The sequence below is a fragment of the Megascapheus bottae genome, chromosome 9, assembly GCF_031878675.1.
Source record: "Megascapheus bottae isolate mThoBot1 chromosome 9, mThoBot2.hap1, whole genome shotgun sequence".
Classification (NCBI taxonomy): Eukaryota; Metazoa; Chordata; class Mammalia; order Rodentia; family Geomyidae; genus Megascapheus; species Megascapheus bottae.
In genome coordinates, this window is record NC_143517.1 from 19,982,902 (window position 1) to 20,009,748 (window position 26,847).

The window sequence follows — 26,847 nt, forward strand, 5'->3', positions numbered from 1 at the left end:
CTTTTATTATATGTGAAATGAAAGCAAAGAGATGAGATGAAGGTGGGAGGTATACAAAAGTACTTAGCACTGTGTACAGAACTGGTAGTCTGTAAGTTATTCTGAAGAAGGAAGTCTCCCGGAGTCACTGAAAACCTCACTGCTAATACTCTATATGTAGTCTATTTCAGATAGAGAGATCTAATTAACTCAGTTCTCTGAAGGTGCCAGGCTGTTTCAAAACTTGGCACATATTATTTTTTTCTTTGTGTTGTCAAATGTCTTTTCTCAACTCTTATTCTCTCCTTAATACATTTGTGAAACTCCTATTACCCCATAAGAATCAACCCAGGTGTTTTCTTTTTGAATTTTCTATCTAAAGCTTCTTCACTCCTTAATAATTACACTTATTACAGTGTCTTACAGCATTTGCAATAATTTATGTTTGTAGTGAAGAATAAACAACTGCACAGAGTTATTTTGAGAAAAGGTCCTCCACTTCTACTTTGTCAGAGTAGAACTCCTCAGCCATTCACTTCTGCCTTAAGTAATGTGCAAGGCAGGCATGTATAAATCAATGGTGCAAAGTGTTTCTCGTCTAATTTTTACCTCTTAGAGTTACGAAGCTTATCTAATTATTTCTCCTAGATAGTCAAAATGTATATGGCTGTATTTACTTTAAAAGCTCATTAAAAATTAAAGTTTATAGAATCATTTAATATTAACATCTACACAAGATTATTAAAATTCCACATTTGTAAACATGACAGAAGACTCCCCAAATCCATCAGCATTAGAAAGTAAAAGACTCCTACACTCATATCTCCTACTTGAATGGACCTGGGGGAAATGACTTCTTTTTTTTAAGTTCTATCTCTTATTAAGTTAAATTTGCATCACTCGGTTTTAAAACTCTTTAATCTATTAATATAAACTTCCTAACCCTTCTCATCAAGTTAATTCTCAGGCTCTCCTGCTTTAGTGGATTAGTCACGTTCTTAGGAAGGGATACAGCTTCAGTAACTCCAGCCTTCAGAAACAGTAAGTTTTATAACAAAACCAGCACAAAACCCTCACTCAGTTATGCTTCTTATGCCACCTCAACATGTCATCTCTTTCCTTACACCTAGTGCTAAAGAGTTTTTAACAAGGATCCTATCCATTTAAATACTGTTCATTTTACCATAATCATCTGCACATGGGCTGTCTTTTCTTTGAAGACTTCTTTGCTATTTTCTTCAGGCATTGAACAGAAGTAGGTGATTGTTAATTTGAACATGTTAGAAATACATATGTGTGTGTGTGTGTGTGTGTGTGCATTTGCTTAAAAGTTCTGTTCCCTAAATTTCCTCTGAAAATGTATACAGTTTTATTAATTTATATAAGATAGTTTCATTCTTTAAAAAATATTTGAAGTTATTTTTCTAGCCTGATAAATGCACTAAGTGACACTGTCTTTCATGGAAAGTTTTTTTATAGTGTCCTGCTGCCTAGCATGAGGGCCAAGAGGGTTCCTAGAAAATTTGGAAATAAACATTCACATCTTTTTTGGGGGGAGGGGTGTTAGGGTGGTTACTGGGGCTTGAATACAAAGCCTTCTGCTCTCTCTTGGCTTTTCTGCTCAAGGCTGGTGTTCTATTACTTTCACATCTGGCTTTTTGCTGGTTCACTGAAGATGAGTCTTTCAAATATGTCTACACAGGCTGGCTTCAAACCAGGACTCCCAGACTTCAGCCTTCTAAGGAGTTAGGATTAAAGAATTCACCTTGATCCCAGAGAAGTAGGGGATCTCTGATCCCACTTTATACTCGAGATCAGCTGGTCACTCTGAAGGAAGGAGGTTCTTACAAGTTGTCTTCTCTGTAATCAGGGAAGAGGGAAGCCCTCTTGCTCACCTCTAAATCTGAGTAAGGTGAAAGATGACTCCTCCAAACAGAATGAAGTAACAGATCTCCTAGCCAAGATGCTCTCCCCACAGGTATGACACTGGATCAAGGCCAGATGAGTTGTGATCTCTGGCTAGACCCTAAAATTGTCTGCTAATAACATATGGCTTTTAAAAAATTAGTGCAGATTATAAAATCTTCAGACAGATAATGTGAATTCAGTGAACATGTGGAGTAGAAACCAATAATTATATTCTATTTATGGTCATGAGAGATTCACATAAAAAGAACAGCATATTGCTTCCCTAAACATAGACATTGTAATGTTTCAGACTCAGGCCCACAGAATATTACATAAGTATCATGAAGTAGATGCAGGAGAGTAGTAGATGCTGTGATAATCCTGAACATGAAACTCTCACAATTAACAGATGGCACATCAATCCCAAATCAAGAAAACTGGTTTTCTCTAGAATGGTATAGTTATGATCATGCTATAGGCCAACATAATCATATACATCCATTTTTGTACACATTTCTAATGTTTTAAATTAACTTTACTATCATGGGAAAGTATTCTGTGAGGTTTCATTTTGTTACTTCAAGTAAGACTTTTAAAATCAGTTAATTGAGCTCAAGCTATTTTGTCAAAAAAAATGCCAGACATAATTCCCAGATTAATCTGTTTACCAAGTAAAGTATTACCAAATATTAACCCAGGCAAAAGACTACAAATACAGTATAAACCAGTAGTATAAAACAAATATCAGCAACTTCCTGAAGGGAGGAGTAAAACATCCTTAAATGTTATTTAGGAAAACGCAATTTTATTTTTATGAAAAGGTAGTTAGTTGAAGGTATTTGTATCCAATATTCTGAAGAAGTCATAAATATTTTCAAAGCCTTAGAAGCTAAGGTAGGGGATTACCAGGCCCACTGTCACCTTAAAATAATTGCTTGCATTTTTCTTCAGACAACATTATTTTTGTACGTAATGTTTCATCAGCCTTTGCTAAGTAGAGAAATGGAGGCGGGGAGGAGATATAGGTGGAGAATGAGGTCCTTGAGGAACAAAGAAAGGGAAGAAACTTGTGAAGAGATGCCACGCACCACAGATTGGGTGCTAAGCCAGGGATGGCAGGTACTAAAGAGAAGACAGGGCCTTGGAGACAGAAAAGCTCTGGGAAAGGGGAAGCTAAGAGAGGTAAGTGCGAACAATTGGCTGCCAGCTCTCCACCAACTAACCTAAAATATGCTGCACAGCATACTTCTTCCTGTTAACTTGCAGGCTGCATTATCACTATCTTATTGGCAAGTAGATCTCATTCAAACATCTGGCATATACTTCACTGAGATCTCATAGACTCTAGCTCTATGAATGAATAAAGAAAATGAATGCCAACAGCTAACACCGTTTAGGACTCTTTACATTGTGTTTTTCTACCCTTGCAACAGCAGTGCAGTGTTTTGGGGAAACAACATGCTTTATTAGCAACTCCAGTTTGAAGGCAAGGTCCTGGAGGTTGAGTCAGTGACTTCGTCTTAGATCTACCTGTAAAATGGGACTAATGAAAACCTTGCCCAAATCTCCTGGAACTGGGTGACAATTAACTATGCTTTTAAGGTCTGACAGAAGAAAAATAAACAAAAAGCAACAGAGAAAAGAAAAGATATACACAGTTGAATGGGGGTAGGAATGGCTGGGGGCAGGTAGGATGTGTGTGTGTGTGTGTGTGTGTGTGTGTGTGTGTGTGTGTGTGTATGTGTGTGTGCTTGTTTATGTAAGCAAGGAATCCTTGAAACAGCTCCAAGGAAAGAAGTAGCTGGGTACAAAGATCAAGGAGATAGAGCTTTCTCTGTAAACACTTCTGGGCCTTCACGATTCTGTACCATTGTCAGATACTATTGCTACTGAGTAAACTAAAGGTACTCATTAAACTTACTAAGTTGAATATTTATGTATCAAACTAGGAATAAAAAGTGGTAGCTGCTACCATCTTAAGTCATGTCTTTATTTAAAACTTAGTCCCCAAACATGTTTACTGGGCTAAAGATGCAGCTCAATTGTAAATTATTTGTCTAGTATATTCCCCTGCATCACACACACACACACACACACACACACACACACACACACACACACACATCCCAAACCATCTAATCCCAACTAATGAAGTAGAAAGATGGCAAACACAGACAACTGTGTTTCCTCGACTACTTCCAGTTTTTAAAAAAATTCAAATCAGTAAATGCTGTTGTCTTCCAACTTAAGCCAGGAAGCTCATTGCTCTGGTTCATCCCATAGGATGACTATTTTACAATATTCAAAGTAAGAAAAATATTCTTTTATGAAAGAGTATAGAATGATCAGTGCTGAGAGGGTTAAGAAGCTTATTTAGTAACATATGGTTTCTTATTTTGATTATTTATATACAAATCATCTGTTATGTATAAATGTAAGAAAGGACAGTATCCTGGAATCCAATGTACTAATATTGACAGCTGGCCAACTAATCAAAAAATTAGGTTCACCAAGAATGAGTACTAAAAAGGAGAAATGCTAAAGGACTGAATTTTCACATTTTAGAAACAAAGTGAAAAATTCACAGACAATAAACTTTACTTTTATGACATTTCTGACAATTATGAAAATGAAGACTAAACTGTATTTCCTTGCCTCTTATAATCTCATTATGGCTAACATTATATGTCCTTTGGGGGGGAAAAAAAAACAAAGGAAAAAGCAAGACAAAACAAATCCAACAACCCAAAACAGACATCTGTTTTGTTTTCTCACATCTTAATAGCCTGGCTATTTTAGATACAAATATTTGTTTTGCTAACAAATGTTTCCCCCCCAAAAATTAAATTGCTTTGTTGAAATGGTTTATTCTTGAGCTGAACAAATTGGAAACTTCTCCAAAGTCCACAGCATCTCTATAAGAGAGCAAGTACAGCCAGCAGATTTCCCAAAGCCCCATGTAGCTGCCTTATGTGTGCTATTACATGAACATGTAGAGCTTACATGCCATTGCAAACCTGCCAGTCATTTCCACAGTAAGCATGCACAGGTATGGCATGTACTAAGATGAGGCTCAATTTTGCTACATTTACAGGAAAGACGTCTGGCAGCCCAGTCTTTCATCCTGTCACACTGAGTTCCTGGGAGAGCTCTGAGTCCAGCAACTTTGCAAAGAACATTCCCGTTTTTCAAGTCTTTTGCTCTACTTTCTTGCGCTTTGGCAGGGATCAAAGCTGCAGAGGGAACAAATGGTTTCCCATGCGTATCGAATTCCCTCTTACATTGATTTTTCCTCCGTCTCTTGAAATTTAATATTGGCACGACTCCTGTACATCACCTTAGCCTCTAAATTGTCTTCCTGTGGTCAGCTAGTACGAAGGTACATTTCAATCAAGTTTTGGGTAAGAAATTTGGTGAGCAAACTTTTTGGAAAAAACTGACTTTTCTATGTCATTCATAATAAAACACATCCTTAATTTATTTTGCATAAAATTGAAATTTTACATTTATATTTAAATTTTATACATTTCATATTTAACCATTTATTACCTTTTCTTCTGGCTTGCTTTGTAATAGTTCTTTAAAAATGTTGTAAATAGAATCCTTTCCTATGAGTTCAGTCTGACAATTCTTACTACTTAATGTTTACTGAACATTAAAGAGCTTATGTGTCTTTTGGAATCTAGTGTATTAAAACCGATTTGAGTATAGTACCCTGAGTTTTGAACACTAACCAAAACAGTTAGGTGAATTTATAATATGGAGATGAGTACCTACCTTGTGAATATACCAAAATTGAATGAGATAATGAATATAAGGCCAGAAGCCCAACAATTGCAATTGATATTTTACTACATACTATTATAATAGTTGCCATAATTACAATGAGATTTCTGACAAGAAATTTTCAAGCCAAATTATTTTAAAACATACAGTAATAGAATATAAATAAATTTTTGAACATATATTTTGATTATACATATAGGAACCATATGATAAAAGGTACCTTTTATAGAATGGCTTTTTTGTAATTTTTTTAAGAAAAATTCCTCCCAGATAATATTCTCAAGTCATTGAAATATTAAATTATTTTCTGATTTGAAAACATGTTTTTGTGATGCGATTAATAGTATACCTAAAGTTTGCAAAGAAGATATTATAATATCTACTTCAGAGTTAATAAATGAAATGATTGTTTAGGTATTACCACAAAATTAACATACCCTAACATTTATTTTTCCCTATGTCTATAGTTTTGAATAGTAAATAAACTCATTGACCTAGCTAAGTAATTTTTATAGAATTTAAAAGTAAGTGAAAAATTATTTCAATTTAAGGTAACCACAGACTTAATTGTGGTGCTGTTTTCCAATCTGAGATTAAACAAGGAACATATCTTGATTCTGATAAAAAAAATTCCATTTATAAGTAATAGAATTTTAATTTTCCATCAATAATCAACTTATTTTTCAAAAACTAAACACATTACTTCCTCATAGAAAGCCATTTAGCAGATAAGATGTGAGTAACGGGGAGATCATATCTAATGATAAGGACTGGACACCATCAAAACTCTTAAGACTTTTTCTTCTATAAAATACAATAAATATATACTGAATTCAAAGGAAAGGTGCCAATGCTAATAAAACGTAAGTAAAAATATTTTTCAAGTACATTAAAATGAAAAAATAATCCATGGAATTCTGTGGAATACAAGCAAAACAGTGCTTGGAGGGAAATTTATAGGATTAAATTGTATATATTAGAAGTGGGGAAAGGGAGATCTAAAATCAATCACTCAATCTTCAAAATGAACAAATTAGACAAGTCAAAGTGATTAAATCAAAAGTAAGTAAAGAAGTAATGAAACTAAAAGAACTCAATAATATTTTTAACAATTAGGAAAAAATCAGTAAAATGGTCTTTCATAAAGAAGAGTTAACAATTCAGCTTTTTGTCAGGCCAATCAAGATATTTTATTAAAAAACAAGAGAAAAATATACAAATGCCTGTATCACAAATAAATAATGGCAATCACTAGAGGCTTCATTAATAATAAAATTATAATCCAGCATGGTAGCATATACGTCTTAGTTCAAGTGCTCTGGAAGCTAAGGCAAAATGATCACAAGTTTGAGGTTACTCTGGACTGTTTAGAATCTGTCTCAAAACTTAAAAATAAAATAAAAGAATTTTCTGAATATTACTAAGCCTACGAATTGGATAAAGTAAATGAAATGAACCAGTTCCTTGAAAGACATAATCTAAGACAACTCATTCCAGGAAAAACAGACGAGGTTGAATAGAACCATATCTAATGAAGATATTGAATCAATAATTAGTAAACTTAAGAAACTGAAAACACTAGATCCAGATGAGTTCACTGATGCATGCTATCAAGTATTAAATGAACAAACAATCTGAAGTTTATATAACCTTTTCCAGAAAACAGAAGCAGAGGGACTATTTCATAATTTAGTCAAAGGCCAACATTACCTTAATACCAAAACCGGACAAGGATGTTGCAAGACATAAAAACTACAGACAAGTATTTGTCATGAATATAGACAGGAGACACTTAGCAAAATATCAGAAAATGGGATTCAAGAATCAATAAAATTATTGTATGTTAAAAAGAATGCAATTATAATATTCAAAGAATATCCTATGAAACTAGGAAAATTAAGAAGCAGGGTTGGGTTGGGAGAAACGGAGAAGAATTATGAAAGGGATGATATTGATCAAGATGTATTCTACTTACAAACTAATTTGCCAAATGGGAACCTGCCAGGGCCAACCGGCAGCAAACCAGGGTTCGCAGATTGGGGTTCCTGAAATAGGGGGCAAGGACTAGGAAGAAATAGAAGAGAGACAGACACACCGGGTCTGGGATGTCCGCAGTCCAGGTAAAGACTGCCGCGTTTATTTTTTTCACTCCCGCTTCTTCCCTCCTTGAGACCCAGGGAACTTCCAGGTGTTACATTCATATGGTAAATCTCAGGTCATTTAAACAGAATAAGGCCAGAAAACAATAAGACAATAAAGCCATTGTCTGATGCAAATCAAGGTACAGTTTGATTCCACTCTGGCTCCCAACAGGAACCCCTCTGTACAACTATTTAATGATAATAAAAGTATTTTTTTAGATAAGTATCTACTACCACAGGGAGGATTTACTCAGATATGCGAGGTTGTTTCAACATTTGAAAACCAAATAAATGCAGTCCAATGTACCATTAGGATAAAGAAAAAAAATCATGGTAGTATTAAAAAAATAGGGAAAAAGCATTTGGCAAAATCTAACAATCACAAACAACAAAAAATTGACAAATTTTGAAATATATAGGAAATTCCTCAAGCTGATAAAGGACAGCTAATGAAACACTAAAGAACAGCTAATGAAACAGCTAATCAAACACTTCATAGTGAAAAACTAGCTGCTTTCTCCCTAAGGTCAGAAACAAAGATCAGATGCTTCATGTACCATTCCAATATTCAACACTGTTTAGGAAGGCCTAGCTAATTTAAGAAGAAAAGATAACAACAGATGAATAGATCATGCAAGAAGAAATAAATATGTCTGTGTTCATAATGGCAAATGTCTATGTTGAAAATGAAAAATTGACAACAGTCAAAAAGTAAAACGAAATAAAACATCACCTGGAACCAAGAAAGAACGGCCTTTCAGTATGCAAAGTAACAGATAACAGTCTCTTGCTTCTTTTTCTTTTTTCTTTTTTTTTAATTTGTCAGTCCTGGGCGTGGGCTCAGGGCCTGAGCACTGTCCTTGGGTTTTCTCAAGTCTAGAGCTCTACCACTTGAGCCATAGCACCACTTCTGGCATTTTTTTCTATGTATGTGGTACTGAGGAATTGAATCCAGGTCTTTGTGCATGCTAGGCAAGCACTCTACCACTAAGCCAAACTCCCAGCCCTCTCTTGCTTTTTTTATATGCAACTATTTATTTAAATACACAGAGAAGGAGAAAGGTATAGATCTACAATGTTGTACCACACCTATAAAGCACAAAATCCTAATAAAAGAAATCCAAGGTCTAAATGAAAAGAACACCGCCCATGTCAATGGATAGCAAGGTTCAATATTTTCAAGATTTTAATTTATCTTAACTTGCATTTAATTTCACTGGAATCCCAAAAATAAACTTTATGAATATTGAGAAACTTATTCTAATGTGTCAAGGGACAAAGATGTTAAGTAGAACAAAGTAACATAGTTTATTGACCCTAATGTTACTATTGATTTATAGCAACCAATGTGCTATCAGTAAAGAATAGATACACATTGGATTACAATAGATGCACATAGATGAACTGATTTTTGACAAGGGATAAAATTGTTTAGTGGAGAAAATATAGTAATTTCTGTAAATGATAGAACCACTGGATGTCTACACACCAAAAACAAAACAAAACAAATAAAAAATGCATCTTAATCCTAAATCTCACACAAAAAATAACTCAAAAGAGATTAGAAACTCATGATCATAGGTATTTCAACACATTTTCAGCTACAAAATCAAAAGTGTGACTCATGGGAAAAGAAATTTAGAATGGGTTTAATTAAAATAAAAAAGTTCTCTGTGAAAAATACTGTTAAGTAGAAGATAAGCCTGTGAAAAAAGTATTTGCAAATATATGTGTATATATGTGGTGGCTCATGCCTCTAAACCTAGCTACGCAGGAGGCTGAGATCTGAGGGTCAAGTTTCCAAGCCAAAAGAACCTGAGACTCTTATCTCTAATTAGCCTCTAGAAAACAGGAAGCGGGACTTGGCACGAGTAGGGGGGTAGCCTTGAGCTGAAGAGTTCAGAAACAATGCCCACGCCCTGGGGTAAGGTGGTAACCTTTAGTTGAAGAGCTCAGGAACAGTGCCCAGGCCCAGAGTTCAAGTGGCATGATCCCCACCAACCTCCCCCCACCACCAAAAAAGAAAGAAAATATATATGTGACCAAGAACTTGGATTCCCAAATGTACAAAGCATTCTTAAAATTCAGCAATAGTAAAACATCATTGAGAGAAGCAGTCTACCAGATGAATAACCATCATATAATTACCTGCTGTGGGGTCCGTAACTGCTTGACTCGTAATGCCAGATGGTGGTTCTTGGAGTTGGTAGGTGGCATTCGTGGATGGTGTGGTTGGGCTGGTGTTGCTGTTTGTCATGTAATGAGCTGGGTATGGTGAGCTGTTATAATATTGTGCATACTGACCCTGGGCAAAACTAGAATAAGCTGGATAGTCCTATTGAATTAAAGCAGAGGAATAACCCATCAGCAACTACAGTTTCTTAAGTTTTTAACAATTACATTTGTGTTTATGTGTGTTTTCTAAATTCATCTAGCCGAGTTCACATTCACTGCTGAGCTCACATACTTGCAAACAAACTACATAAGATTATACACATTTTTCAAATATCTTCTTTTCTTAGGTTCAGTCCTAGTTAAAGTAAACCGAGTTCACATTCACTGATGAGCTCACACACTTGCAAACAAACTACATAAAATTATACACATTTTGCAAATATCTTCTTTTCTGAGATTCAGTAAAAGTAAACTAATCTAAAAACCCAACTCTTAAAAAGTGTTTAAAGAAAAAAACTGTTAAAGAACTGAAGAAAGTTCTTACACTTTAACAGAAACCATTTTTTTCAAATATAAAAATATCATGCTGTAGTTAAACTTATTTTAGAAGTTAAATTGGCTCTTTAAATTACCTGCTGAGAACTGTTAAATCCAGAGGAATTTGTGAGTGAATTATTTCCTGTGTATAATCCTGATGATGTTGTAAAACTACTACCTAAAACAAAATGAAAAGAAATAAAACTTACTAAGCTACGCAGAAAACTATAACTGTGGAAAAATATCACTACGCAATACATTAGAACTGGAACTTGATTTATCTTCAACACTGGAATCCACTGCTATGAATAAAATTTTGTTTTCTTACAATGGTTAACCATTTTGATTTCATCATCTTATGAAAGATTAAGAAACTAAGAATAGAATTAAACATTTGTAGGAAAGTATCTTGAACAAAATATTTCTTTTCTTTTTCTTTTTTATTTTTTTTTTGTGCTGTAACTGAGGTTGGAACTCAGGACCTTGTAGTTTCTGTGATTTGTCATGGCTGGCATCCCACCACTTCTGCACATAGTCTATTTTAATTTGTAAGACACACTAAGATTCTTCAACCCTTTTATTAAAGACACATACTCTTTATTAATCCATTTACTAATGGATTGATCTTTGAGGGTTTTTTTTTTTCAGTTTTGTGGCTTGAACTCAGGGGCTGGGCATTATCCATGAGCTGTTTTGCTCAAGGTTGGCACTCTACCACTTTGAGCCTCAGTGCTATTTCCAGTTTTCTGATGGTTAATTGGAGATGATTGTATTTTCTGCCTGGGCTGGCTTCAAACTGCAATCCTCAGATCATAGCCTCCCTGGGAGCTAGGATTTACAGGTGTGAACCACCAACATGCAGGGCAAATTTTAAGTTTTTGGTAGCTCAAAAACCATAATACCATTTCCAAAAACTTAGTGCTTTAAGATACTATTATGTATGGTAACTCTCATTTCAATTAATAGAAGAGTAAACAGACCAGTAGAAGAACTGGATTCAATAAGGATCAAAGAGGGCCAGGCTTCGAATTTATCTATTACATGTGTTGCCAAGATGTTGTCGTTGTTCAACAAGAATCAAAAGGCATACTATAGCATATAACTAAGAGTAAATTTTATTGAATTACCTACTATCTTATGGGTAAGCTGTGTTCAAATTTTCCCATTCTTAATAGTCTTGACACACATTTCTGCAAAGGAATCAGCAATTGTGTGGTACATAAAAAGCATTAGTATATCACAAAGTTATTTGTAAACAGACATCCTCTTCCTCTTGGGTAAGGTAGTTAATGGCAGAAAAATTTTGTGCCAATTAAAAATTTACTCAAAATTTGTACCCCAAATTTTTATTGCCAGAAATGTAGGGGAGAAAAGTCACAGATAACAAAGATATTTTCAGTGTTGTTTCTAACAACAAAGCTAGAAAACTGCTTCAAGCGTTTTAAAGACTGCTATTGAGAAAAATTGAGTATTTCTGTTAAGCATGCTTAAAGGAATCACAAAAATTTTTATATTGGTCTATGAAAGCTGAAACTGAAACAAAGTATTTCTGGTGTTCTCACTTAAAAATCCCTCAAAAAGCATTAAAAAGTCTTTAAAAAACACAAAAACTTTCATTATTTCTGAAGGATTCAATCTGTGGTCACATATTTGGTTTTCAATATCCATGTCTAAACTTTCTATTCAAGATTTATATATTTTGTGATGATAAATAAAAGCCATTATTAGAAAATTTAAAAAATGTATCTCAAGTGAGTTAGAAAGGCAAGAAATAAATTGACAGATTTAGTGTAAATTTACTATTCACACATGTTATTAGGCATAAAACGGTACTTTGTGCCAATTATCTGTTTACAACAGAACATTTAAGAACTGGTTTAGTGGTCAGAAAACACAGGAGAAGGGTTTTGATTCATCAGGTATGAGCTGTTTAGACTTTGGACAACTCATTAACTAAAATTCCCTATCTGCAAAATAAGCCACCTTTATAGGTTTCTAATAGCACCAAATGAGTTAAAGCTTTACAAAGCATAATTAGCTCCTTATCATACAGATGCTAGGCATTCTTAATTCTTTCTTTCTCTACAGCATTTATTATTCTTTCCCTCTTTTTCTCTTGCTCAAATTGGATAAATATGACTTAATCTCTTTGCATAGTTGACATTCTTTTCCTATTTATGTATCAAGCATCTATGAACTTTGTGAGCCTGACCCAAGAATTGGTTATTTCCATTAAGAAGGGACTATTTCCTAAAGTTATTTCTAACTTAGTTATCATACAAAGAAGCAGCTACTCAAGAAAGTTCCCAAAATACCTATCTCAGAGGATAAAAAGAGCTCTCACTGCTAATTCTTCCCTACAAACATCTGAGCCTCCACAGATAGGCTTCTTATATCACTGCTAGTTTGCATGTGACAATCACATATTTATTAAATATATATTAAATAAGAATCTCATAGTGATGACTACATAGGAATAAAAGGCTCTCTAAGACATTAGCTTTGGCCTCATAGGACTTATCAAAGTGATAGCAGATTGATTTTATTTTTAAAACACTTGACTTCATTGGACATGCAACTCACTTCTTATGTCTTTGTGTGCCAGAGAACAAGTAATTAATAGTGACTTTTATATATAAAGATAACCTAGAAATAACAAGCATTTAAGTGTGTGCTTCTTTTTTGATTTTTTTCTTTAGCACATATATATATTTATTGGGGAAAAAGAGTCAGTAGGTTACAAAGTTTTACTTTCATTTAACCTAAACATTTTTAAGTTATGACGTGCTACTTTTATTTAAATTATACATTTTTAAGCAATAAATATGGACCACAATAATCCTCAATAATAATAAGATATAGAAGATCTATTTTAAAAATGGATGTTTTCATCCCATAAGTTATTCCCTGGAAGAAAGTAGAAAAGCCCATGGCAGCTATATTGGCATACACAAGCCAGTAAAGTGTGACAAGTAAATCACAGTTCAGTACTTCAAATGGTACCCAAGTGACTTTCCAGACTGAATGCTACTTCTAAGGCTGTACATTAGCTACAATTCAACATGTTATACTCATTTACTGGCTGACTGCGGGCTGAGATTCCATTCCATTTAGTGTGCTGAAGCGGGAGTTTAACTACACCCTAATGGCCTGACACTTAATGTAACTTCCAAAAGGATCTCACTTGCTTCACAGTGAGGTGTTCCTCTTGGAGAATGAGAGGTAGGTACTGGTCATACTAGTTTTTCAACAACAGAAGCAAGTTTGTGATACGGTTCCACCTGCTGTAGGACTTTGGTGCAGAGCTGTTGACTGTCCACATTAGATTTGGGCTAGAGCCTTACTGGTTTGTTCCTTACCTACCTGCTGGTCCTCTCCAAGGCAGGCTCTGCACAAACAGCAGAATCGTTCTCTTAATGGGCACGACTGATCCCTTCACAGTCTACTTGAAAAGGGAATGTTAGGGATAGCCTGTCACCCACACGATAAAGGACAAATCCTCTCCAGGGCTTGTTTACTAGGCCATAGATGGTCTTGGGCCTTCTTATCTTTTAGACTTGTTTGGTTTCTTGCTGGCATCCCTAAACTCTACATCCTTCACCTTAGATACCAATTCCAGTCTAAGATCAGTCAACCAGTATGCAGTTGTCCTGATGCTACTCTTGTATCACATAGTTCCTTCTTCCTTGCCTAATGTGCATTGAATATTTTTATTCAGCATGTAGTAGAAAGTTCTTTCCTCAGCCTCTCCCCATCACTTCCTCATTTCTTTCCCTCAAAGCTGGCACACCCCATCTATAGCTACCATCTACCTCTGTGATCAAATAATCAATCTATGATATGCAAATGCGTATATATGTGTGTTCATATATATACACATGTATAAACATAATCACATCTACGCATAATTAAACACCATAATTAAAATTTCAGTCTAACGACTGCTGATAAATTAACCAGGAATCTAACAAGTACTAATTATATTTGAAAAGTCCTTTCCCTATAAAGAGACTTAACCATAACAACAACAAGAAATGTTGGGGTTTACAGAAATAACCGGATCTTTGTACCCAACTCATAAAACATATCCAATATATGAGATACAGTAGCATTAAAAATAGAGTGGGTATTACAGTGCATGCCTGAAATCTCAGCACTTGAGAGGCAGACAAATGTGATGGTGAATTTGAGAGCATCCTGCACTACAAACCATGACCCTATTGTGAAACAAAACAAAACAGCCAATTAACACTGAATGCTTACTGTATATTAGGGTATATCCTTATCTTGTACATACTTTACACAATTCAAGTATATTAATACTCCAAAGAGAGAATTAGAGAGGATAACAGAACTTCCATGGGATGAAAGCAAACTCAAACACAAGTGTAACTAGTTTTAAACACATGCACTAGAAGCCAAATAGAAGTCACAAAAAGAAATGATAAAACCTCCAATAACACCCAGCCAGTCCCAGCTTGACTCCTCACAGCACACCACAAGTTACATGCGATGAGAGCCCACTGCACAGATGCCCAAACTGCCCACCCAGTATCATTAGAAGCAGGACATGCTTCAGTGATAGCTCCTAAACTCCATAATGCATTGCCTCTCAAAGTATCAAGATTCTCTTCTTTTCTTTAAAAAAAGTGCATTTAAAATACAGATTATCAGCTGACAGTCTCCCAGTCAGCAGGAGGTGCCAGTTCATTGGAGCCTACTTGCACTCTCCTCAGACACAGGAATCCCAGAGTTGTTGAGCTGCAAGGCTTGAATATGTCTTAAGAATCTACATTTTTGATCAAGTAATGTAGAGCATAACTGTAATTCCAGCACGTAGGAGATTGAGGCAGAAGCCCCAACTTCGGCCAGGCTTGACTATATGAGTCTATAACTCATATACGCTTTGTTTTTTAAATGAAGGAAAGTAATCATGCAGTTTCAGTATTCAGAGAAGCATCTCCTTGAAGCCTTCAATTATAAGACAACTGTGGTTACTGAGTCAGTCTATGGATCACAGAGAACAAAATGTCCCACAGTGATATCAGTGCAGACTTCAATGTCAATATTACAAGATGGGTTTCCTGAAGTTTAGAAAGCAAAGGCAAAACAGTAATGACACTGCAACCAAGAAAACTTGTATGTAATTGGCAAAAGCCATGAACTCTGTGCAGCCAACAAGACTTGTCCCTTTTTGTAGCAGGCTCTCACCCACCAGGCTTGAACATGGGTGATATAGAGGGTTAGCATAAGACCCAGCAAGGAAGCCACACTTTCTTACTCAGTCAGCCTCATGGGTGTATAAGAATCTTTTCTTAAAATATCCCATCACAGAATTAGGCACAGTGTGTGGAATTCCTTTGAAAAGTTACATAGAACTATTTTTCTTCCTAGATAACACGTGACCTTATGTAAAAAAAAAAAAATCACCTCCAGGTAAGTAAAACGCAGCTGAAATGTTCTATGATGAAATGCTTTACATTTTTATGTTATTTGAAGTCATGGCAACTCTTCGGGGTAGAAAGAATCCCATTTTAGGACCCATTCTTGTTCAGACGAAGAGTTTGGCACAGATTGGTTCACATGATACGCCACTAATTCTTGGTAAAATGCTGGATTAAATCACCCTTCAAACAGGCTGCTGGTAAGGCTATCTCCTTTCTCATTAGTCAAAGGAAAATCTTACCCTTACTTAAAAGGTTTACTGTTGTGAACTATTAGCTAAATTTTTCTTTTGTGTTAGAGGGCAGGGAGACACTCATTTCTAGAACCTAATGCTGGACAAAGCCAATCCTTACAGAGAATCACCACAGTACAACATTAATTTTTTCTTTCATTATCCTCTTTTTGTTTTTAGGTTTCTGAGATGGAGTCTATGTAGCCTAGGTTGGCCTCAAACTCATGATCCTCTTGTCTCTCCCTCCTAAATGCTGGGATTACAAAGTGTATAGCACTCCACAGCTAGGCTCTTCTGAAAGTTGATATATATATATATATATATATATATATTAATTTTTTTATTTTTTTGTCAGTTTGGGCTTGGACTCAGGGCCTGAGTACTGTCCTTGGGTTTTTTCAAGGCTAGAGCTCTACCACTTGAGCCACAATACCACTTCTGGCTTTTTTCTATGTATGTGGTACTGAGGAATTAAACCCTGGTCTTTGTGCATGATAGGGAAGCACTCTACTACTAGGCCAAATTCCCATACCCAAGTAGAGTTTGGGGTTTTTTTTGTGGGTCATGGGGCTTGAACTTGGCCTGGGCACTGACCCTGAGCTCTTCAGTTCAAGGTTACCACCCTACCCCTGGGCCTGGGTGCTGTCCCTGAGCTCTTCAGCCCAAGGGTACCACCCTACACTTGAGTCAAGCCCCACTTCCCATTTTCTAGAGGTTAATTGGAGATAAGAGTCTCAAGTTCACTTGTGCCCAGATGGCTTTGAACCTTGATCCTCAGATCTCAGCCTCCTGAGTAGCTAGGAATACAGGCAGCATGAGCCATTGTGCCTGGCTCCAAGTTGAGAGATTTTTATGCCCTGAGTTGGCAAATGATCTCTCTCTAATTACAAAACAACAACAAAAAAAACCTGTTCAGATTAGTTTCTTCAAGTGCATCTCCTGTCACTTTCACTATACAACTTATTTTAGAGGTTGACCAGAAAAATGTGGTTGTCATGAGTGTAGTCCTTGAGAAGAGCTTAAAAATCCCACAAACTCATGAAGAAAACACAAAAGGACATCAGCTCTCAATGTCTCCTTAAGACCTTTACAAGCTGTTAACAGGCTGCTGCTTGGCAAGGCATGAAGACACAGGGCTGGATTGGAAATTACAATGCTTCCCAGTGAAGAGCCATAAATGTGTTCCTGGCACCAGGTGGGAATCAACTGCCCACAGAAGAGCAGAATTAAAGGAGAAGGCTGAGAACGGATGCTGGGAATTTCTTCATCATTTAAGAAAAGAAAAACAGTTCAGCAAAAGAAATGATATCCTTTAGCAGAAAAATTAGAGAATTTTTGAGTGTTCAATAGCTCCAAGTTAGTACATTAGGGGATAGGAGCTATTCAGATTCAGACTCTCTAGAAGAGAGCTTGGGAAGTTATAATAAATGTAAGGCTACATATGTTCATGTAGGCTTGGAAAGCAGATATAGGCCAATTAGAGAACTATTTCCTGTGGTTCCCCATACAAAGCTCACTACATTATTTTAGGCTGTGGCCATTCCTATCCTGAAAAATTCATTCTGTCAGTTTCTCTTTAAACTATATAGTATATGAGCATCTTAAAAATTTAGATTGTGGCTGGGAGTTAGGCCTAGTGGTAGAGTGCTTGCCTAGCATGCCTGAAGATCCAGATTCGATTCCTCAGTACCACATACATAGAAAAAAGTTGGAAGTGGTGCTGTGGCTCAAGTGGTAGAGCTCTAGCCTTGAGAACGTCCAAGGACAGTGCTCAGGCCCTGAGTTCAAGCCCTGCAACTGGCAAAAAAAAATAATAAAAAATTTAGATTGTATCATTATAAATTGATACTCATATCAAATTAGCAATTTGTTTATGTATCCACACTTGGTATAATAATAATAATAAACAAATGAAAACGATTTGGCATTTAAATATAAAGGAAATTAAATGCAGGCCTTACTAATACATTGTGGATGAAGTTAACAAATTTCTGAATCTTAAGGATAAAAATCCAGATGAATTTAGATAAAATAAAATGTAGATTAATGTAGTACTTACTGCTTTGAGTATGACTGGAGCCCAGAGGAGCTTAGGGTGCCTCTCTTGGCACCCTAGCCAGAAAACCATACAGCCAAACAGAGGGCAATTCATGGGTAGCTGAAATGCCTGGGTGTATCACAGGCATATTTGTGAAAGTAAAGTCTTGCTTGCACTTGAAACACTTTGTTTCAACTACACTCTGTTTTTAATCCAGTTTGCATTGATGTCAAGATATGGTGAGAGATAGGAGTATACTTTTGTTCTTTTGCATGTGGATAACCAATTTTTTTCCAGAGCCATTTATTTAAAAGCCTGCCATTTCACTTTGTGTGTATGCATGTAGCATCGAGTGCTGAGGGTGGAACCCGGGACTTGAACATGCTAGGAAACTATTCTACTACTCTAGCCACACATCCAATTAGTTTATTACTTTTAGTCTGTTAATTTTTTTCTTTTAGATTATTTTTTTCTTTTCTTTTATTGTCAGGGTGATGTATAGAGGGGTTACAGTTGCATTCATAAGGTAATGAGTACATTACTTCTTAAACATTGTTATACCTTCCCATGCTTTTCTCCTGCTTTCCCTCCCCCCACTCCTGCCCAAGTTATAAAGCTCATTTCCAACATTGTCTTACAAATATTGCTGTTACATTGGTTCACCCTTTGTCCTTTGTCTCTTCATCTTGTTTTACCCCTTCCCTTCCTTAATCCAAATAAACAAATAAATGTATATATAATATGCCAGGTACCAAAGTCAGATGCAGTAACAACAGGGGATAAACAATAAGGGGGCGGAGAACAAAACAACAAAAGAGGAAAGAAACAATTTCATATAGTCCATTAAAAACATTCTTTTAAGTTATTTTTCAGATCGGGTCTTAAGGGACTATGATTCCTCCATCTCTGCCTCTCATATAGTTAGGATTGTAAGATATGACCTATCACACCCAGCTTATTTATTGAGATGGAGCTTTCTTAACTTTTTGCCTAGAATGGCCTCAAACTATGATCCTTCCCAACGACCTCTCAGGTAGCTGAGAGTACACAATTGAGACACTGTGCCAGGCCTTATCTTGTTCTGATCACCTCTGTGGAAAAATCACCTTATACAATGGATTTATTTCTGTACTCTCTAATCTGTCCCATTGGTCTTTGTTTTCATGGCAGTGCCGTGACTGTTCCTTGTAGGGTATTTTGAAGCCAGGTAGTTTATGCCTCTAGGTTTTCTCCTAATCATCTTGGGATCCTGACAGGGCCACCTAGTTCTATGCGCCCTGAGTGGTTCACAGTTAACAAGCAAACCCACTCCCAGAGTTCAAAATCACACAGCCAACCCATGACTTCAGACAGACATGAGATCAATTCTTGGTGTGTGACCAGCTGAAGAATGCTGCTGAACTTATTGTCAAAAACTTAAAGACAAAACAAAGGAGTACCATGCAGGTCAGATGTGAGAGAGAGGTGGGGGGAGAGAGAAAGAGAAAGCAGCAGCACCAGACCAATGTGACAGGCTTGAATCTGCTTGGGTTTGCGTGTCTGTGCCTCAAGGTTTTAGAACATTTTCCAGTGCTTACTCAGCAACAAGATACCAGCTGTCCCTTATGTATTTTCACAGAAGTCCTCTGGCTTTCCGGCCCAGCCTGTTTGCCATGGGCCGTGTCCATCATCAGGTACATTCCATGTGGAGGGAGTCAGCATGGTATGCAGAGGCAATTTCCCCAAGGCCAGATGGGCTTTTGGAAATCAAGACTTTTCCCTTGCATGGAACTTTTAAGTTCAGTAGTAAAGGTGGCAAGCTATTCTCTTTTCTGATAAAGGGATTTTACTAACTAAAAACTACAACTCATCTAGACAAGAAAATTGGAATTGATCACAAATGATTACTGTAACTGGAATTCATGAGGTGTCCATACAATTCCAATACTTACTAGTAACACAAGATGCCAAGAAAACTACCGTACAAGTTACTTCTAGACACAATTTAGCAAAGATAAAGCTAGAATGTAGAAGAAATAAAAGGACTAAAAAACAAATTTAAGTATACTGGCAAGTCTTGATGACTCATGCCTGTAACCCTAGGCACTTAAGATGCTGAGTAACGAAGATGAAAGTGTAAAGCCAGCCCAGGAGGAAAACCCCATGAGATTCTTTAATCTCAAATTAACCAGCAAAAAAATGAAGAAGAAGAAGAAGCCAGAAGTGGAGGTGTGACTCAGGTAGTAGTATCAACATGGAACAAAACATTCTTGCACAAGCTCCCAAGTTCAAGTCCCAGGAACAGCATGTAATTTTTTAATTAAAAAAATCCAAATAGACTAGTGAAGCAGTTAAGGGGAAAGTTTGAATATAAAGACAGCGGCATCCAACCTTATTGTGTTGTTGGTGCATGAAATACAAATCTCAAAAGCTTTATCACAGCTTTTATGAAATAAGATTACTATATGTTTTCCTGGAAATTTATCTTTGGGACTGATTCCTTTCCCAAAATTATTATATCTTTTAAGAGCATTAAAGGGGCAGCTAAACATTTTGCTAGGCGATTGAAGTTCTAAATAGCTAATCAACAGAAATGTTCAGCTATGCATAAATGAAAAGCTATAGAAAAGAGATGGAAGGAAGGAGCTGAGGCATGGTCTTTAGATCTTTGTATTCTTACTACCTCCAGGAGTCATCGGGCTCAGACTTTTGATTCCTTCCACAGGCCCTTTGACAGACCTCCATTCTGATTTATTGTTCCTCCTGACTCGTTCCAACCCTAATCTCTTTAGTAGAACAAACACTATATACAAAGAGGGAGTTTAAATTTGTGTTATTTTTTTTCTCTGAAAGCAATGAAGTCTAAAGGAAAATAAACAGAGCAGTTTCCAAGGCCTCTAGTTTTAGTACAGGGACATCTGGTAGCTCTTCCCACCTGTCACAGCAAATCCTGACACCTTCCTTGGTGGAGAATTACAGGAATGTCAGTCACTTCACTGCTACCCTTGGGTAATAAATCCTGCAGGGAGGTGTTCTTTATTTCTACTCTGGTGATTCTTCCCTGATGATTCAGAGATGCCTCTGATAGTAAATTAGCTAAAAACTTATATTGAAGTCCAAATCACGTCCCTAATTGGTGTAGGCCAAAATGCAGGACCCTGTTTGAAAAACAGCCAAATCACAAAGAGATTGGAAGGATAGTTCAAGTGGTAGAGGGCATGCCTGCACAGTGCCAAGCCCTGGGTAAAGCCTCAGTTCTTCCAAAACTGAAATACATGAAGACTTCCAACAGTCTAGAATCAACAGAATTAAGTTATTATGGAAAGCTGGGTTTTCCTTAAAGTGCAGGCTTTTCCACCTAAGGGATACAGTTGCAATTGTTGTATACTTGTGTGTGTGTTTGACTATCTTTGAAGTGCATATATGCTTCCTTACTTTCGACAGATTGCTAAGTTTCATTCTCCTCCATTATTCTAGACATAGTGCCCTATTTTCTGTGCTGGTTGCAACTCTCATTCGTTAAGGTGTGTGGGTTTGAAGTGGAAATGACTTGTCAGCTTCCAAACTTGAAAAACGGTTTGAAAACCGTAACTAAAATCTTGAGGTCAAGTCACCAGTCGCTTTCACATAAAAAGAGACTAACCATTGTTTATGACACACTGGCCAGATCATCTGGGACCAGTAAATCAGAGAATAAAGCAACTCCCTGATGATGATCTTACATGTAAGGGCGCAAGTACACTGCCAACTAGCCTGTCTCCCTCTTCATGTCCACACCCTTCCATTACTGAGCAGCCTCCCTCTTGCATGCATCCAGGTCTTGCTGTGGTAAGTGCAGAAAGGATGCCTGAGACCACCACAAATCATCCAGAAACAACAAGGGAAGGAAACAGGAACACACCAAAAACAAACAGGCAAAGATTTCACCATCTTGGGGCGAACTCTACAGATGCTTGCGTACAAGGACACTTTTGGCTTTCTCAGTGGAACTTAAGTTTCTAATTTTTTTTGCTAGATGTATGCAAGAAATAATTAAGACACAGAATGTACTAGTCATCTTGTGGCAAGGTTGAAAGTAATCAGATTTCCTCATCACTGAGGTTTCACTTCATGAGCTTTGAGTTAGTGCATGGAAAAGGACAATCTGACTCTTATTTGGCTTGAAATGGCTTGTGTGAGTGCGGTTGAGGACCATCCACCACAACAGAGGCTCTGAATACCAGTGTGGAGGAATCTATACCAGTGTGGAGGAATCTAGGGCCTCACAGATTCAATGAGGGTGACCAAACGAGGCGGCACTGGCTCACAAACTCCACAGAGCAAAATGGTCCAGAACTGCCAAATAAATCTACACTGTCAGGACTATGAAAGTGTTCAGAAAAGAGTTGTCTAAAAATATTTGCTAGGGTTTTATGAGCAGTGAGGAAACAAGTATATAGTTGCATGTATGATATAGTATCACCATTCTATAGATCAAGTCTATAGACTTGATCTATACATAACACAAGTGTATGTGTGTGTGGCTAGCAGTCTCTCCATTAGGTATAGTAAGTTAGATCTGTACACATGTCAGGATCAGATGGTTTTAGACTATTTTCCAATTTGACGTTAAATACCCAACCTTGATCGTATTACATAAACTGAATGTTTAATTTAATGCATTCTTCAGTGTTGTCAGATTTATCTTTTAAAGCCATGTTTCTGGCGCTATTATAAGGATTAAATGAGATGACATAAAAAATAAGGGAAAATGCTGATTGCTCATTTTATTTTGTTGAATGGAAATGGGCAGAGCTTGACACATGCTCACTTCATCCCCAGGCTTCTTTCAGCTGATACTGGAGTTTGAACTCAGGACTTTGTGCTTTCTAAGCAGGCATTCTACCACTGATCCACACCTCCAGCCTTCCCCTGTGAGTCTATGAACCACACAATGATGCTTTAATGGCTGACATCCTCCTTATTTTCCACTCAGTATGATAAGGCCCTTAACTGAGGCTTAAGGGCCTGGTTGATTTCTCTTCATTTCCCAACAATGTAAGGCCGTTTCCTTCCATTCAAGGACCCTTCTGTGGTTCCACAGCTCCACTTGCCCATCCACACCCATCACCACTGCTGCCAACTCAGCTTCTGCTGTCTTCTTATTTGCTCCTTTTTGTTCTTGGCTGCTTCTTTGTGTTTCCTCACTTCCCTTTACATTCATATACACACATACACACACACACACACACACACACACACACACACACACATTAATCATGTATCAAATGCTTTTCTTTCCATATGACCACATTAATTTGATCTAGTTCATTTACTTTTATTTCATTTTACTTTTTTGTCCTGTTTATGTGGTTATTGGAGCTCTCTTTGTTGGTCATCTTAAAATATTTTAATATTTTAATTTTGCATAAATTTTGAATATATTATATGTACATACACACATGTATCTATCCCTCCTTTGGGAACTGAGGCAGAAAGGAAGCATTTATATAGTATATATATATATATATATCTGGACGTATTCTAGGAACTGGACTAAAGTAATAATTAAAATAATAGTATGACTGCATTGCTATCTATCAGAAGAAGCAGCAAGAATAAAAGTGACCATTGAGTTCTTACATGGCACCATTTGTTGGTATGAGTAACCAAAACAGTGAAATCTAAGCTGTGGGCTAGATAGCACACCCACATGGGACATCAGAAATTAGTGGATAAGTCATATTTCATACTACAACCTATAAATGGAAGGGCAAAGCCAACTGCTTGCACTCAGCCTCTAAAACCACAACACTGAATCTTTAGCCCATTTTTTCAAGTAATCCTTAGACATTTCCTCTGAACCAATCATCCTTAAAAGAAGATAAACTAAAAATACTTATAAAACAGTAAAGAACATTAATGCAGGAAATTAACAAGGCAACAACATTGTAATAAAACAATTTTTATCTCCTCAGTTCCAAAAAATACATATAAAGATAACTCTTGTATCTACTCAAATGACAATTCTTTCAAAAATATTGTCTAAAATATGATTCAAAACTGTGTGCCTTCTAATGCATAGTCATGCCTTCTGTAAGTATATTAGAAATTCATAACTAAATATAAAAGTTTGCCTAGAAGCTCCACACTTTATGGTTTCCTAATGAAATATACAGATGTGATATGCATAATATTCCTCTAGATGCCCAATAATAAGAAATTAAATACAATGATGTAATTGTATTTAATTGCCTTGCAATGAATACAATACAGCCATTAAAGACTTCATAGAAAAGTACTTAGTAATGTGTAAAGAAATTTGCAGTCTATTTACTGCTGAAAATAGTAAGACAGTATCATAGAACATGAATACAGAGAAAACATAATAGAATAATATTACACATACGGGATCTATTCATAGTAGTTAATTTTGCTTTTTTGCATTTTCTAATTCATCAGTGATACATTTTAATATAATAATATAAAAATATTTAGAAAGATGAAAACATTTTGGGTGTTATTACTTTACACCTAGCTACTTGAGGCTGAAAAATTTTTTAAAAAACAAATGTTTGTGAAGTTATGCACCTTCTATCTGGTGAATATAATGTAGCCCTTCTATTAATCACAATAAAAAAATTATAAAAAAAACAGAAATTCCTTATTTTGCTGAAATCAAATAATTACCACATTGTAAACCTGAAATCCTCCTTTACAAGGAAAACTTAGATTTCCAAGCTAATAGAACATTTTCTGATAAAATATCCAGCAATGCAGCAGGATTTAAAACCAACATTGAGCCAGGTGCCAGTGGCTCACACCAGTAATTGTAGCTACTCAGGAGGCTGAGATATGAGAGTGGCGGTTCAAAACCAGCCAAGGCATGAAAGTCTGTGAGACATTTTTTTTTTTTTTTTTTTTTTTTGTGGAGGCTGAAATTTAAGCAACAAGATTAGGAGCAAACCTAGGCAGACAAATCCAAAAGTCTCTTATTTCCAATTAATCAGCAAAATGTCAGAACTTGAAATATGATTCTAGTAGTTTAATAACAGTCATGAGCAGATAAAGCAGAGTTGAAGGCCCTGAGTTCAAGCCCTAGTATTGGCACAAACATCTTTTAAAACAGTAAAAACTTGCTGGGCGCTCTGGCTCACACCTATAATCCTAGCTCTTCAGCCTGCCTGCGCATGAAATTCCATGAGATTCTTATCTCCAAGTTACCACTAGAAAACCGGAAGTGTCATTGTGGCTCAAAGGGTAGGGTGGGAGCCTTGAGCTGAAGAGCTCAGGGACAGTGCTCCAGCCCAGAGTTCAAGCCCTACAACCGAAGGAAAAAAAAAAAAAAGGTTGAAAATTTGCCTTCAAGCAAAATGTAGTAATAAGGAATTTAATTCAGCTACAATTTATTTACTATTAGAAGGAAAATACTGCTTGTCAAATTGATTTATACTAAAGCTCTTTGAATATCTCCGTTATTTCAGACCTATTCTTGAGCAATTTTTAAATGCCTTTACATGATAATAATCGGCTAACTGTATGTAATATGTATATATCCTTGAGAAAGCTTTGACAATGTAAACTTTGATTTGCATTTATTACTTTATGTTTTGTTTACAAGTTCAAAAACAGAATCCAGAAACAGGCTCTTGGAAGCAGTATCTTGAAGATTCATTGGGTAGTTGTAAATGTGAGCTTGGTAAATTTGGCAGATTTTTGACAGGTCATTAACACATACCTTACATAGGATTATAAGAATCTTCCAGCATGGCAAAACACGCACACACACACACACGCACGCATATACAGATTTTCCCACGCAGATAGTTGGAAAAATCTAGTGCAGGTATTTTTTAGCAAATGCTACTACAATCTCTGACATGACTTGCTTTTATCTTGCTTTTCATTCTTTTTCTAGTTGATAGTAGAGACAAAATGGAATACTTCAGCATCCTCACCCCTCAAAATGGGCACTTTTAGCAATGAGCCTATATATCATTCCACCTCGCTGATATTATTCATATGGAAATTTCATCCCAGAAATCACACCCATGCGTAAGTGAATCAGAAGTGCCTGCCATGCCTCTAAGCTTGGCCAATATGCCACCATATATAGTCTAAGGGAATGTCAGATTCACTTCACAAATGACCTTTCAGTCTATGTAAAGGCAAACAAAAGCCTCCTTGGCAGGCTGTAAACAGACCTTGCATCTGGTAGCTGTACGGTGCCTGTCCAGGTTGCGGGGTACCAAAGCTTGAGCCATAGCTGAGAAATCCCGTCTGTCCAGATGATTGAGACTGCGGCAGTCCACCTTCCGTCTTGATGCCTGCCCACAATGTACCTAAATCAGTTAGTGACAGCTTATCCATCTGTTCATTTGCAGATGCTGGCAAAAATACAAAAACATATTCTCCCATAACAGTTCATACACGAACACCTTCCCATTTTCCCTCATGTCTGCAGGCTTATAGTATAACTCCAATTTAAATTTATTCCTTAAAGTTCAAAAGTCTACATTTGAATGCCTATCCACAGGGCTCTCTCTCATTTTCACACATCCAGCTTTGTCTAAAATATACCTCCACAGATATTTCTATACTTCATTTTGTTGTACTACATGAATCGATCACCTCTTTAATTGGAAAAA

At 36.4% G+C, this 26,847-nt stretch overlaps 1 protein-coding gene across 1 annotated transcript in view; it reads right to left on the reverse strand.

Annotated features, from left to right (window-relative positions):
- Eya1 (EYA transcriptional coactivator and phosphatase 1) overlaps positions 1-26,847 on the reverse strand; it is a 137,073-nt gene that overhangs the window by 73,740 nt on the left and 36,486 nt on the right. The window contains exons 6-8 of the mRNA XM_090338944.1: positions 26,404-26,541; positions 10,622-10,704; positions 9,963-10,149 (exon numbers count right to left, since the gene is read on the reverse strand). Coding sequence (XP_090195070.1) covers positions 9,963-10,149; positions 10,622-10,704; positions 26,404-26,541 — 408 coding nt within the window. The remainder of the gene's footprint in view (positions 1-9,962; positions 10,150-10,621; positions 10,705-26,403; positions 26,542-26,847) is intronic.